The 14,976-nt window shown below is 53.4% G+C and overlaps 3 protein-coding genes across 3 annotated transcripts; all 3 read right to left on the bottom strand.

The window, feature by feature from the left end:
- Positions 1-285: 285 nt before the first annotated feature.
- CCOS01_13898 (SWIB/MDM2 domain-containing protein) lies at positions 286-2,074 on the bottom strand (the record flags this gene model as incomplete). Its single annotated transcript, XM_060462042.1, has 4 exons — positions 286-813; positions 867-1,481; positions 1,572-1,849; positions 1,978-2,074. The coding sequence occupies 4 exons, from the start codon at positions 2,072-2,074 to the stop codon at positions 286-288; spliced, it is 1,518 nt and encodes a 505-aa protein (XP_060307138.1).
- A 981-nt stretch (positions 2,075-3,055) lies between these two features.
- CCOS01_13897 (uncharacterized protein) lies at positions 3,056-5,737 on the bottom strand (the record flags this gene model as incomplete). The annotated part of the gene is made up of 1 exon (XM_060462041.1): positions 3,056-5,737. One exon carries the CDS (start codon positions 5,735-5,737, stop codon positions 3,056-3,058), a length of 2,682 nt encoding a protein of 893 aa, XP_060307137.1.
- A 1,632-nt stretch (positions 5,738-7,369) lies between these two features.
- Positions 7,370-10,314, bottom strand: CCOS01_13896 (uncharacterized protein; the record flags this gene model as incomplete). The annotated part of the gene is made up of 4 exons (XM_060462040.1): positions 7,370-9,421; positions 9,483-9,989; positions 10,037-10,091; positions 10,148-10,314. The coding sequence occupies 4 exons, from the start codon at positions 10,312-10,314 to the stop codon at positions 7,370-7,372; spliced, it is 2,781 nt and encodes a 926-aa protein (XP_060307136.1).
- Between the last annotated feature and the right edge of the window lie 4,662 nt (positions 10,315-14,976).

The raw sequence follows: 14,976 nt of genomic DNA, 5'->3' as shown, positions 1-14,976 counted from the left end.
GGCCGGCAGGCGTCGTTTGCGGGGAAATCACCGCCTCGGATTTTAGTACTATCGCCGCTGGGCTCCTCCATTGATGTCACACACGCGGACGATGTTCGAGGTTCGGTAGACCTGGTAGGCCAATAATCCATTACACTTTGAAAACAATACAGTATGATATCGCGCATCATCACAAGCCAGCCTCAACCCTTTACGCCCCTCTTTTTCAGCCCGAGTTCGTGAGGGGGGGAATCCCTCGCGCAAATAAGAATAATTCAACACGCGCAACTCATTACTTTGCTCGCATCACCTAGACGCCTGCGGGGCTTGCTTGGCAAGCATGACACTGACGCTTTCGCGCGCGTTGGATGTCGTCCAAACGCTGTCCCTGCCACCTCGTCGCCAGTCGTCGCCCGTGGCATCTTCGCCTCCTCCTCTGGTTGCTTCTCCCATGATGATCTCAAGATCCCGTTTCTGCGAACTCATCCAATTTCTCACAAAGTTGGCGGGGTCTTGGCTCATTGACGTGAAGAACGAGTGCTTCGCCTTAGAGCTCGCGACGGCCGAGATAAGCGTTGCTAGCTGTTCATCCATAGCAACAACCTCCTTGAGGGCGCTCGCATACGCAGGAGTGGTAACAAAAGGTACCAGCTTGGCTCGCAAGGGGTCATCTACCGCCACACGCACATCGTAGATGGTGGGCTGTGCGTCGCTGTGAAAATCCTCGTCAACTCGTACGGTGTATGGTAAGCTGACTGGTGGCAGAGGTTGGAGGTGGGGTTGGATGTAATCATTCAGGTTAGGAATGATACCAGTATCGCTGCCGTTGACAATCTGGACAACTAGTTAGACGCCAAACATCGTTCCTTGGTTAGGTCACAGCAAACCTTCTTAAGAAGCTCATCGCAACGGAAGTTGCGCTTCTCCTCGTCTTCTTGGAGACCCATCATTTTGATGTACTCCCAAATTGCGAGGACGACCTCTTGGCGGGAAGCCTCAGCCATGTCCACAACATCGGCCAGCTCAGGGCTGAGAAGATATCGCTCGGGATCTTCCTGGCGATGGAGGTTGATAGTGATGTTCATGTTCTCGTCCCCGCTCCGCTTGAAGGTGAACTCGTCGAAGTCTGCACTTGCCGCTGCGCCTTGCGAAGCAGGTTTCTTCCACTCCACGGTCTGATCGGATGCGGCCCTCGAGCGGGTACGATCGAAATCGACGTTCAGCGCTTTGAAAAAATGGGAAAGTCGATGTTTCTGGCTCACAGGCGCAGAACTTTGTCTCCTTGACCCAGTCGCGCCTTCTACTTCTGCAGACTCCATCTTCTGGTCAGTTTCTCCCGACGTGTCGTCCGATGCGTCCTCGAGTAGTCGTCCCTCGATCTTGACCCTGTAAGAAGGCTCGGCGCTGGGGGTGAAGTCGAAGCTATCAACGCTGAGACCACTTCCTTGCCATGCCTGGTCCTCGACAGTATTGCTGATCCAGATACGAAGGGTTTTGTAGTGCTATAATGCAAGACTTAGCTCTGCTGTCGCGTGATGCCGAGAGGGATGAGGATGGCTCCTAATGAAGTCGCATCGCGTAGATTTACTAACCTTTGCGTTTCGTCCAACTGTCTCGACAATGTCGAGTCGCTTGCGCGTCATGGCTGCGTCCAGACGTCGCTCAAAGTCGCGCAAATCCTTGTATCTCTGGGCGACCTCGGTATCCGTGATGCATTCGTCGACACCATCAGGCAATGTCTTATCGGTCGGCTTTCTGCTGCGACGCTTGGCAAGCTCGCTCGTGAGGGCCTGGCCCGGAGGATGGTGCTGCGCCATGGCGGCCTGGTTCATGGCTGCTTGAGCATGATGGCTCGGAGGCATGATAGGACCTTTGGGCGGCATAGTTAGCACAATCGTCGTCGTGTCTAGCACTTTGGGACTTGTCGCGCAACAGTAGAGCAAGGGAAAAAGGTATCCGAGGTCCCAAAAGGCTAAGGTAAAGAAGGAACGGGCATACCGATGCCGCCTCTCCGTTGATTTGGGGCATGTGGAGCCCGCTGGGGAACCTGCGGCGCGCCAGCATGGGCGGCGTATTGGCGGTACTGGGGCTGCATTTTCGATGATGACTTTTGGAAAAATGCGCGCAAAGCAAATGACGACAACCAGATTTTTTTCCCACTGAGGATCGAAAATCATAGATAACGCTGCCAAAGATGCCAAATGTGAGAGGTCGCGTCGTTTCTCAAACGCGCGCGTGCATGAGTGAACGACGGGCGGCGAAGGCGCAGGGTCAGGCGCAAGGTAGCACCTATACCGGCCACAATTGGCCGGTTGATGCAGCAGCCCCTGTCCAGGCTCCACATTAACTGAGAGTACCTTGGGTAGGTAGATATCCGAGCCACTCCAGCAGACGGGAGTCACACCTGGTACTAACATGGTATACCTCCACCGCCCGTCCATAATGCTCGAGTGAGTGCCAAAGACTACCACAATAGAGATAATGTAACCATTTCGCGAGAACGGTTACCTCCCGTCACCTTTCATCTACAAGCTATAGACATTTACACCAACACTGCTATGCTCTCCTCTGATGTTGGTGGCTTCACATCAGGTAGGTAGGCAAGTACCTGATTACATCTACCAACGTCATCCGTACATACGGTTTCTGAGTCCACCTGCGTGCGGCGGCGGTATTCGCTCCATTTCCAGAAGGTCATTGGATATTGATGGGAGCACACGCATGATCACGGTTTTCAAATCTCGTGGGTTTATTTTCTCCGAGGACCTATTAGACCCCTAAAACCCCCTGAGCGAAGCAGCGAAGACCACAATCCCCACCTCGTGAATGCTTCCATTGAGTGGAAAGCTGCAGGACTTCCCTGTAAAAGAGGTCAAGTTGTCGAAGAGTGCATAGCCGATAATACGCCACGCTCCCGAATGCTTCCTCCCGAACCATATTTCGTTGCATTACAAACTTCTAATAAGTTTCTCTCGCTGGCTCTCTGCCTGAAAGCCGCTGTTCTCGCCTCAACCCTCAACCCTCCCTAAGATCCGTGAAGATCTTATGGCCCCGCACGTCGTAAGCCTCAAACTAATTAGAACTGTTGGCCAAGACCATTCTTGGACTGTCTTTTGCTGAAACGGTTTCGCTTGGTAGTAGAAGCTGAATCATCCAGACTGGCCTGGCTTTTGCTGAGATGGTTCCGGCCGGATCGGTCGCTGACACTGAAGCTATCAGGGTAAACGCCTCGTCCACCAAGAGTACTGGCCGGGCTCGACACTGTGGATGACATATCGAAGCCGTTGTCGCCGGCATAAGAGCCGGAGAGATTTTGAGACAAGGCCAATTCCTTGGCTCTCTCTAGGGACTCTATCCAGTCGCTGGCCGTGGTGCCATTCTCTGAAGAGCTGGAGCTTCCCTTGGGCTCCTCAAATGTGTAGTGGACGCCGCCCTGTCGGATTTTAGATGAGCGGCGAGACTTTTTGTCCAGGATACTTACCGCATCGACACACCATACAGTCTGCCCCTTTACGTCAAGCTGCGTCCTCCAGGTGCACTCGGGTGCAAGCAGTGAAATCTCTTGCTTGGCGCGCTTTTCTTCTCCGCCAGCCGGTGCCAGCAGTATGCGGCCGCTTGAAGTTATCATCACCAGCCTCTGTCTCTTCTTGGTCGTACTTCCGCCAAAGAACCTCGATAGCTTCTTGTGTCCCTCGGCGTGCTCGCCGCCTTTACCATGGCCGCTCGGCAGGGGGCTCGAGACGACCATCAAGTCGCCCAGTTTGAGAATCCTCTCATTATTCTTCGTCAAGACTGGAGACCACTCAATATCCAGCTGGGTTGGAGGAGGAAGCTCCGTGATGATCCTGGCTGGTCGAGCGCTGCCATTCAGGGCCGAACTTTGCGGCTGGGAGCTCCTTGGCGGTGCAGCAGAGTTCGGACTGTTGCCCACACCGTTAAGTTGAATGACAGTCGGATCTTGTGGTGTAGGATTATAAGGTCGAAGCCGTGGGGCTTTGGTTCTCCATAAGCCTTTGCCAAATGCTTGTCCGTCAAAGAACTCGTGATTTTTGATGTGCTCGACAGTGAGACGACGGGCTGGGTCAAGGACCAAGCATCGCTCTACTAGATCACGGGCTGCTGGTGGAAAGGCGGTAGGGAAGTCGTACTCCAAGTTGACAATCTTCTGAAACGTGAGATATTCCGTTGCGGCTTTAAAGGGTGGACGACCTGCTAATAGCTGGTATACTATACATCCGAAAGCCCACAGATCGCTCGCCTTGCAGGCGTTCTTGCTGGTCAGGAGTTCGGGACTGACATACTCGGCGGTACCCACGAATGAAGCTGCCCGGTTGTCTTCGTCTGCCTCGCTGCGGCCATTCTCGGGCAGTCCCCGCGCGCTTTCAGCAACATTCTGCGCCTCTCTCGGGTCTTTGAGTAGCTTGGCTGTGCCGAAATCTGTAATCTTCACATGCATGTGGTCGTCCAAGAGGACATTCTCGGGTTTGAGATCGCGGTGGATGACTCCTCTCGAATGCATGTAGTCGATGGCGTCTAGTATTTGGGCGCTGTAGAACCTCGTACACTCCAGATCAAAGGAGCCCGTCTTTTTCAGTACTCCAAGCAGTTCGCCGCCGTTGCAAAGGTCAAGAACGTAGTATAGAGACATTTCGTCCTGGAACGTGTAGTAAAGGCGTACGATTCCAGGATGCTCGGTGAGGCGGTTCAGGGTATTCTTCTCAATGTTAACGTACTTGATCTTCTTCTCCTTGATGATATGCTTCTTCTCGAGGACTTTGATGGCGTACTCCTTGAGAGTCTGTCGATCAGTAGCTAAATAGACCGTACTGTACGAGCCCTCTCCAAGCACGCGTCCAAAGGCGAAGTCTCTAACCCCCTTCTTGACATGCCGGATGACTGTCTTGCCGTTCGAGTCTGTTTCTCTGCGCACGCCTACGGCGGCACCGCGGTCCTTCCACTCTTCACTACTGGTCGGTAGTGGCGCCTCTGGGCCATAGGGATCTTGGGGGCCTCCTGGCGCTGCTGTTGCCGAAACATATCCACCGCCCATGCCTTTCGAGCTCCTCCGAGGGGGCAGGGATCCGGAGCCAGGAGGCAGTTGGGATTGGCGTGTTGGATTGGCCGGCGCCCTGTAACTCGGCTCCCTTGTTGGCGTTGAGCTGCCTGGATAGCCCTGAATGTGGTTCGAATCTTGCCTGGCGAGCAAGCCGTAGGCAGAATGGCGCGCCCGGTCGCTTTGACCTTGTGGTTGATGAAGCGGATGTCCCTCTTCAGTTGCCACGGGTTGGTGGCTATATAGTGCAGAGACAGGCCGCGCTGTTGGCGACACGGAAGATCGATTCCCTGGAGCTCTGTCAAGTTCGGAGTATGGGGAGACGGGCTGTCTGTAGACATCTGCCCGCATTGCGGCACTAGGGCTCGTTCGGCGGGGTTCGACATGGCTCGGTGAGCCATCGTATGCGGGTGATGGCGCCTCGGAGGATTGTGTGTGGGATATGGGAGACAACAAGTTGTCTGAGGTGGGAGTAGATCCAAACGGACTCGGGGATGGTTGTGTGGTCGGGTCGTCGAGGGGCGCTAGACGGGTATGAGCATCAAGTTGATACTGTTGCTGGCGTTGAATATCATGGTCTGGTTGCCGGTCGGTCGATGATGGGGTATCGGCATCTTGGGAGTCGCCTGGAGAGGCATCGGCGTCGTCTGGATTGGCTATTCGTAGTCCCCCGAGGGCCCTCGATAGACTGAGGTCCCCATTCATGATTCGTGTTCAAGTCGGAGGCGGGCTGGTAGGAGGGGAGGGGAGGGGGGAAAGAAGAGGGGGAAGTAAGATGGGAATAAAGGGCGGCAGAATGGCGATGGGGAAAATTGATACGGGCAACAGTGTAGGTGACGTGGTGGTGAAGATGAGGTACGAGTCGGAGTCGAATGGTGGGTGTGTGTGTGGCTCGGAATGCCTCGTGGGATGGCCAGGTGAGGCGAGTTAAGGAACGACGCGGCGCAGCACAACAAAAAGCGGATGCAAGACGATTGAGGTCGTCGGTCCAGTGCCGGGGAAGGTCAGGCAAGGGTAAGAAGAGTGGAAAGCATTAGAGTCCACATCGACCACCACACAACGTCCTGTCCAGGCAATTGCTGATTCGGATAAGACAAGACGACGGACGGGAAGTCGGGTGGTGAGGTAGATCTGATTCTGCAGGACGGGAGGTAGTGCGGAGGAAGGTAAAGAAGGTGGTGAGGCAGGTAAGGCAGATAGTGCAGGACTGGCTGTAATGAGAGGTACCTACGCAGCGCTCCATTCTTACCTCTGTGTACCTCCGTAAGGTGCGTACGGATACCTTACCTACCAGTTATGGTAGGGCGTGCTTATTGGTGCACTTTGGCACACCTGCCCAGGTCTCTCCACAATCCACCCACCTAAAAAGGGCATCGACTACTCGGTATATACACTACCTTACCTATGGTACCTTTCCTTGCCGTGCAAATTTACCTCACCTGTCTGCCTACCTTACACCTAAGGTAAGGTAAGGTAAGGTATGGAAGGAAGTCAGGTAGCCAAGGCACTATCAAACACCTCAAGAGGTACGGCCTAAGGTACCCCATGTAGTAGAAAGCATTGAAGGCATAGGTAGCGTAGTACTGGTGCCTCAGCACTCTCAGTGACAAGGCCAGTGAATTGCAGAAAAAACATGCCCACCTACATCAAATACCTTGATAAAAGGTGCAAGGTTTCTCTTTTACAAAATGTCAAGAAGACAGAAGCAATACTACAACTATCAATGTTGAGCAATTTTTAAACAGAGGCCTTTCAGGTTCTCTATGATATTCCCACCTGCCATAGTACTCTGCTTGGAAGGACTTGTTGAAGGTGGTCGAGACTACACAGATCCAAGTGCCTTCCGTGAATGAGGAAATCTACCAACCAAACAATGGAATGGAATGTCCGGCTTCCAGGTCCTTCAGAAGGTGACAGGTGGGCCCGGCAGACCCCTTTTCTCCCCGGGCCTACTCGTGCCCGGTCCCACTTTGATGGGTTGCACTAGGTACCTTACCTACTTTACCTAAAGCCAAAAGGTACTTACCTAGTTACTCCGTAATACCTAGGTAGATTAACACTCAAGAATCGGCAGCCATCTCAGGTGGAGATTGCTGAAGTATGGAGTGAACCAGGCACTCCCGTCCTTTTCATCTCAATATGGATGCAAATCATAGCTCTTCCTGAATTAATGGTAACATTATTTGTCGCCTGCCTACCTTACTTATACATTGATTTAAACCCCGGGTATCTAGCCATGCTGTCTGCCTTCGTCCCCAAAAAAAAAAATTCCCAGCACAAATAACTCCGACTTCTTCCCCGGAAACGCCAAGGACCTTCTTTAGTTTCCCAACATGATTATCGACTCTCAATGGCGATGGTGAAGAGCTCGTCGACAAACGTCGGTACATCGTTTACTCTTTCCGCCTCAACATTCGAACTCTGCATCCCGCCACCAGCATGGACATTGGTTCTCACCTCAGCCACCTGTAGTGTTCGCATTTCAATGGCACTGCCGCTCGCACTGGGGCCGCGACAGTCATCGTTCACAGCCGTCGTCTGGTCACCGCCAGCACTGCTGGCCATGTTTCCGGGGTTGTCGCTGGCCCTTCTGCCCAGCATTGTTGGTGTTCTTCGATTAGATACACCCACATCGTGAGATCCCGAGTGAGACATTTCGTCGGCTTTGTGGATCTCGACACGAATCTCTTCTGATACCATGATGCCCCCAAACGGTGAAGACTGGTTGGCTATCTCGTTATTCGGATATGTGGGAGGTGGCCCATCGAAGCTGGAAGTGCCTGGTGACATAGGGTCGCTGTCCCGTCGTCCTGTCCAGAGTTTGAGGGTCGAGCTTGATGCGTTCGAATATGTCCTCGATGAAGAGCGCCCGAGAGCTGTGGAAATCGGGTTCCCTTCCGAATCGACGGGGCGCGACAGGCCGAAGCGTCCAAGATTACGAAGACGTGACGAGAAGTGAAACTTTCCGTCCCTGGCCATGGCAGGGCTGGGCTTCTCAAGCGGCACCGACTGGACTACCGGTGCCAGCTCACGATGCACCGACTGGGTAAAGGCAAGATGCCGCGATGCATCTCGACCCACAAGCTGATGGACCTTGAAAAAGTTCAACGGAACGAAATCACACTTGGGGCTGGAAAATATGACGTGAATCGGGATGACCAGGCGGAACGCGATCAGGCTTGTCGGTTGTGAGGCTGAGCCTTCGCCCGCAGGTAGAGTGACGACGGTACTGGTGAGAATGGCCTCATTGAAGATCGGGTCGTCGATCCAATCTCTCAATGCGTCGATACTCTCAGTCAACCGTGTTGCAAAGAGCATCTCTCGTGTGCCTAAGTTGTTCATAGAAGCAATCCTCCTACTCACCCCGAGCGTGGTCAGCCGGTCGAGCTGCTGGAGAAAGCCGAGGTGCCAGGGCTCGACTCGGTCGATGGGCATTTGCACGCTGGGCAGGAGGTGTCGGGCCCCCTTACGAACAGCAACGTCGAACCCATAACTACCTACTCGGGCGCGAATGCCAAAGAAGCTCACGTGTACGCCGGGCTCAAGCTGGTTGTTGTCGTTGGCGTACGAAGCCATGTTCTGCAGCTTCGTCGCCAGGTCTCTCGACTGGATCTGCATGCTGGACGCGATGATGTTGCTCACCTGACGGAGCTCTGCAAAGCGGTAACCAGCGGCCTCAAGTCTCTCGATTTCTCGATCAGTCTGCACTCTTCGGACCAAGAACATAAGAGAACCCCGCCCGAATTCGTGAGCCTTGCGGCGGCCAATGCCTTTTTCTGCAAGGTCGTCACTGTTGCTAGTAGCCTCGACCTTCCTTAACGAACCGTCGGGTCTCAGAATGGTGTCGACGTCTTGCTGGCTGCTCGTCTCATGTCCAGGACGTTCTCCGCTCGCGCCCGTTGGTAAGATCTCGTCCCATAAGAGTCCAACAGATGTCAGGTGTTCCTTCATCTTCTCGGCAAGGCCGGCAGCCGCAACGCAAAAGAGTTCGCGGAAAATGACGTCGTAATTTTCAATCAGCTCGCCATGCTCGTTGATCAGCTGGATGCCGGCACGGGAGTCACGGTCGCGGCCTCGTCTTGGAAGGTGGGCAAGATGGTTTGTCATTCCCCCTATGAGTGTCGAGATGCCAGACCAATTACGCGACGCCTGGAACATCCACAAGAACAAGGGGTGGGCGATGCTGAAGTTGTCGCTGGCATTTCTCTCAAGGAATGTGTCGGTGATCTTCTCGGTAGGGATCAGGCCATCTGGGTTGACGAGGATGCGATTGTGCTTGTCGAAGACCGCAGCAGCGAGGACGACCTGCTGAGCTTTGCTGGCATAGCGTCTCATGATGCGGGCAGTGTAAATGGCTGTCCCGCCCATGACGAAGCAGGCACCGATGGACTAGTCAAGTGGTCAGCGCTTCAGGCTCATTCTCAAGGAGGAGACGCAAGGGTCGTCTTACCAAACAAATGACAACAATCACGGTTGTGTTGCGAGATAGCTCGTTGCTTCCGACGTTGAGGCGAACGAGTTGATACTCAGTACCTGTGGCAGCACACCAATGCATTCCAGAGACTGCACCGGCCAAGACGACAGAGCAAGCAGCTCGTTTCCACCAGGATGTGGTCCAGGCTGCGCGGAAGACAAAGAAGAGGGCGAGAGCCACTATGCTAGCAGCGACCGCGATGAGTGCCGCACCGACAACATTGATCGGATTGTAAATGCAGATGTAGTTGTCGATGGAGTTGTTTCCGAGATAATGCATTCCGCAGATTGCAGCACCAGCCAAAACACCTCCAATGCAGACTCGCCACCAAGAAACGGTATTGTTGATACCAACGGCGACAAAGGCAGCGAGAAGTACGGCAATAGGGACGAAGAAAGACAAGGCTGTGAAGCCGCTTGAATATGCAATTTGCAACTCCGGTTCTCCGTTGGCCAAGTCTATGGCTCTATTTCCGATGAAATGCTAGAGGCCTGTTAGACGGAGCGAGCTGCCGAGGGCAAGAGACGTACCATGCACCAAATTGCGATGCCGCCCATCGTAACCGCTGAGCTGACCAGGAGCAGGCTGTGAATTCGAGTGTCAGCCAAGAGTCACGGGGTAGTTTTGCGAACAATGCGTACTGGTTGAATTTGCCCTTGGGTGAAGTCCGTCTGTTGAGCAGTTCCAGCGTGGAAGCGGCGCCGATCAAGCTTACGGCAAAGCTGAGAGTGATGAAGCCGCCATTGAAGGCTCTTGGAACTACCTGTCCGTGGTACTCTGCAAACAAGTCCTCGGTTGTTGCGGGCATCTTGACAGCAACATGAGAGAAAGCCCGCCCGAAAACGTGTCGTTCTGGAATGTCTCTCATAGACCTCGATGGTCTACCGGCGGCTCACTGATATATTTCTCAACTCGCGTGGTAAGCCGGGGAATGAGAAGACCGTTGACCAAGCTCAGATAGAGAGAGAGAGAGAGACTATGGATACGTGCTTCATGTGAACGGCTTGGGGCCCGTTCAAGACATATATCAAGGGTGTCAGGGTAAGACAAGGTGGCGGTACAAGACTGGTGGATGCTCCAGGCGCGACGACGGGCAAAGCTCGCAACGCATCCCCACTGACACGGAGTGTAGTTCTCATGAGGGACTAGCTGGGGGTCATGAATCCCACCTTTCTTCTCTTCTTCACCCTTACTGGGCACGAAGACGAGCAGTTATTCCTGGGCCTCCAGCTTGGAGGACGAGGCTAGACTCGGTCGATGTACCTATGCCACGCTTGGCCAAGGGCCGGGTGTTCCTGGCTGGTCTGAGCTGATCGACGTCGAATGGATCAAGAAGCGGTGGTTCGTCGGTAAAGGGCAGCCGAGCCGATCAAGATCAGAACAAGCCTCTTTCTAGTCTGCTCCAAAGTTGACTAACAAGCATGGTTGTTATCCAGCTCGGACCTTCGTTCACGGTCACCTGCTTTTCGTGACGACCTACCTTAGTGTGCCATGAGCTAGTTATTTGTCGCAGCGGGTCGGGAGGGGTGTGGCCCTCTTCCAAGAAGGTAAGGAGATTGGTCGCTCCTTTGCTCCGAAGAGCAATCGTTAATCGACTGTGTTCTGTGACCACCGGCTGGACTGGAACGGTGAGTTTGACAGCAAAGACAGAAGTTTTAGCTGTGCGAATCTCCACTGGAATACCATGAGACATGGAAGAAGAAACGCCATTCCAGCCATTTGTGACTAGCATAACGTAGGGATTGGCAAGTCTTTCAGCTAGCTGGTCGCTACACGGAACATGTCGTAGACACGCATGAAGAGACGCCCTCTCAAGTTCCAACAGTAGTACCTGCCAGCTCCAAGTGCCCCACCACTACGAATGCATACATATGTCGTCGGACTGTTGGACTTGGAGACGTCGAGACTTTGATAGGTAGTCAGCGGCATGAGAGACATGGCAGGGTCAAGGGAGGAATTTGGCGGTTCACTCCTCGCCCTTGACTGAGCAGAAAACCAGCGTCTTGTTCAACCGAGGTGACCTATATGAGTATTTCTTTGCCTAGGAGGCGCCGACTAAAGCGATTGGTCTCTACAGCACGGCTCGGCGTGTTCGAGTCAACGGTTGGCTCGGGAGACTTAGCTTGGGCGGCGGCTCTATGCCGCACTATCAGCCCAAAGGCGAGAAACACTCAAGAAAACACATGTCGTACCTCCTGCCTCGCAACAAACCGAAAGACACACTTCGGGAGCCCTTCGCGCAAGAACACACAACTTCCGTCGATTAAGGACCTTTCCAGAGCAATCAGGCTATGCACATAGGTATCGCCGACGGTTGCTGGGATGATCTAGACGGAAGATGGCAGGATGATCTGCACTTATCCCTGCGGACGGAAACAGGGGAGGGGGGGCCTGGCGGGGATGCGAAGTCGGAACTGGAGAGTATCATCCGGCTGTGAGCTTTCTGGAGAGTCCCGCGATAGAAGCTCATTCGCTAAACGGAGACGTGATGTGTGGGCATCAACATGGCACTCTGTGGGTGAGATTCGCTTATCCAACGCAAGTTTCTTTTTTCTTTTTTTTTCCCTCCGAGCAGCATGAGGCTTCAGCTAAGCCCGCGCACCCGGAGGAGCGCGTTTGTGCAGCTACCTTATACGAGTCGCCAATTTCTCAGCCAACCGTCGTGCTGCATTGGCTGCGCTTCCCCGACACGTCAAGTGCTAGCTTCGATCCATATCGTTTCAACGGGGATAGCCACATACCGTAGCCTAGGCCGGTTTGGAAATCCAGTCTTCTTCCAACTACAGCAACTCCAAGATTTGAAAGTCATTTGTGAACCGGGATCGCCACCGGGGTGATGAGGTTTACATTTGCCCTAGGGTCTTTCTTGTCCAGTCTGACAGGAAGAGGCGGCCGCTGATGGCTTCACGATATCTATTTTTTGGTCGTACGTGGGTCCCGCATCGACTTGGATTACACCAAGCTAGCACTAGTGAGCGCCATAGATGCATATATGGCCCACCGTCACCGCCCCCCCTCCTTGAGCAACGCACGGGGCTATTCGACTGAGCGTCCGGCAACCTAGCCTACACAGCACGAAAAAATAGGCAGTAGAAAGGTGATGAGACAGCAAGGGGTGCATCGTCAGCTTGGCATCTACAAACGCCATGCCCCTACGGACACATAGTTTCTTCGACCCTGAACCTTGCTGTGACCCTAGTTCTGGGGAAACACCAGAACTTCGGAAGGGCAGAGGTAAGGGTGCGGGAGTCCATGAGTAATGATTGGCTAGAATCTAGAGAACTACGCTTGCTGAGATGAAAAAGGATGTCCGAATACGTCGCTCCGCTCAACATCCCTGCAAGTCAAATCCTACTATACTATGTAGATACGGAGTAGTTGACTCGAAGTGGCCTCATTCTCTCTCTCACTTGTACGGAGTAGGGCCTACCTAACTCGCTCGCGCTGACGATCGAGGTGAAATTGTCTCCTGGACGCAGAAAATCTGCCGTCAGCGACCCTTCTTGAGAGCATTATCAGACGTAGGAGTTCATCCCAACTTTGACCACCCACCCAGAAGGAGACTCTCACTGCTCAGACATCCATCGTTCAGGTCCCGCCGAACCTTGGTCTTTGTTTCAATGACATTACACGGGCTAATGGTATCCTAGCCAGTGATCCTCTTTGGCCCCAGTGGCCGACACAGAGCCGGAGCTAAGGAAGACGTAGGGAGAAAGAGAAAAGAAAAAGCCACGACGGATGACACGATGTGACGACGTACAGAATCGACTAAAAAGGCACGATGATTCCAATGTCTTGGTTGGCGGTTCAGCTGCAGTTGGGCGAAAGGTAGTATTACCAGCATGCTGGGCGGCAGGCCGCATACTTCTCGTCAGGACCCCCTTGCATCACTCTTCCAAGTTCTTCATGTCTGTCTGTCTGTCACTTCTCCATCTGCCACATTGACCTCGCGTATTCACCCCTACTTACAAGATGCCGATCGATGTTTCCAACAGCAGCGATCACCCACCGAATACTGCGCACAAAGCATCCGTAGAATACTCATCCTGCCCTCGGCTCTGACGCATCTATGTTGCGAACATTCCGGAAGCGACTGGTTTTCCACGTTGGCGACGGGTTGGATTGTTCTTCGCGATGGCCGAACTCCACAATCACAAAGGTGTAGGGGTCTGCTTACTTTCCTCGGTTAATCAACCGGTGAACATACGCCATTAAACCCGGAGACTAGCTAAAACATGATAGTACGGCCCCCCTTTTGCCATGTGGTTGTTGCGATTAGTCGACCGGTATGCTTTCTGGGCCCTGACGGAACCTATCGGCCGTCAACGTTTTGGAATGTCGCTGGACAGCCCTTCCTGATCTGATTGCGCTAGATCTGAGGGGAGCTGACAGAGGGGGCAAGAGCGCAACTTTGTTAGTGTTGCTTGTGCACGAGGCTTTTCCTTCTAGCCTCTTCGAGTTGAAAGGTTCTCACCATGGCAAGTGTTATTAGTTGGATTGGAACGATAACCAACCAGATCTGGAGATTGGCGAACTGGAGGCGTGAAGCACGCGAGCGATTGATTTTCGGAGCACTTCAGAGGCATTGTAGTCTTCCGCCAGCCATCGGATCCGACCCTTCAAGAAAAGATATGTTCGGTCGAGAGTCTGTCCCCTGAGCTAGTGGCAAGATGGTGCGAAGCTGGTACTGCTGACATCAGTCGATGGGGGGCGCGTAGAATTCTGAATAGCGCCGGATGCCCCGGCCGTCTCAACGATCGCCAGTCGGACGAGTCCAAGTTGGAGTGTGCCCCTTTCACCACACCGGACGACAGCTGACCAGAGAAAGCAACACGGACAAGTCGGTGCGCCGGTTCTGTATGTACGTCTGATGGGGAATGAAGTAGGGTTCGGGTTCCTTTTTCCGTTTACAACCTCGATGCCATCTTTTCTGGCGCCTGGCTGGCTGAAGTCTAGCTCGCTACCTAGTCTCTTTACATGACCTGATATTTGATCGGTCCGCACGTCAACTCCAGGACTAGGGAATTGATGTCTTTGTCAGTGTAACGGGCCGCTTCTCTTTGACGTATCGAACAATAGAGATCGACTGATTGTCTTGCGCTGCTGGGGAAATGTACAACCCACCATGACTCATGTAGTCCAACGGTGGGCGTTCTGAGTCGCTTGTGAGGCTACCTATACTAGGTGCTGAGAGCCGAGGTTTGAGACATGTGTGTACTCCACGAGGTACCTTCCAAAGTCTCCATAAAGCTGGATGCCCCCTCTAGTCTTTTCTTTCCTTCTACGATAGACTAGATAAGGATGGAAACAGGCAGCAGAATCTTGGCTTGATGATCGTCTTCAAAAGGTATTTCAAAGTGAGTATCGCTGCTTGACAACCGTGAGAACCTCGATATTTTGGTTGCACAATACGCACAAGCTTGTTTCTCGCCCGTCTTGACTTGACATGTGGGACTTATTTGTTACTCTG

The sequence above is a fragment of the Colletotrichum costaricense genome, assembly GCF_030867565.1.
Source record: "Colletotrichum costaricense strain IMI 309622 chromosome Unknown Scaffold_19.1, whole genome shotgun sequence".
Taxonomy (NCBI): domain Eukaryota; kingdom Fungi; phylum Ascomycota; class Sordariomycetes; order Glomerellales; family Glomerellaceae; genus Colletotrichum; species Colletotrichum costaricense.
This window is presented reverse-complemented; position numbering and strand designations above follow the sequence as displayed.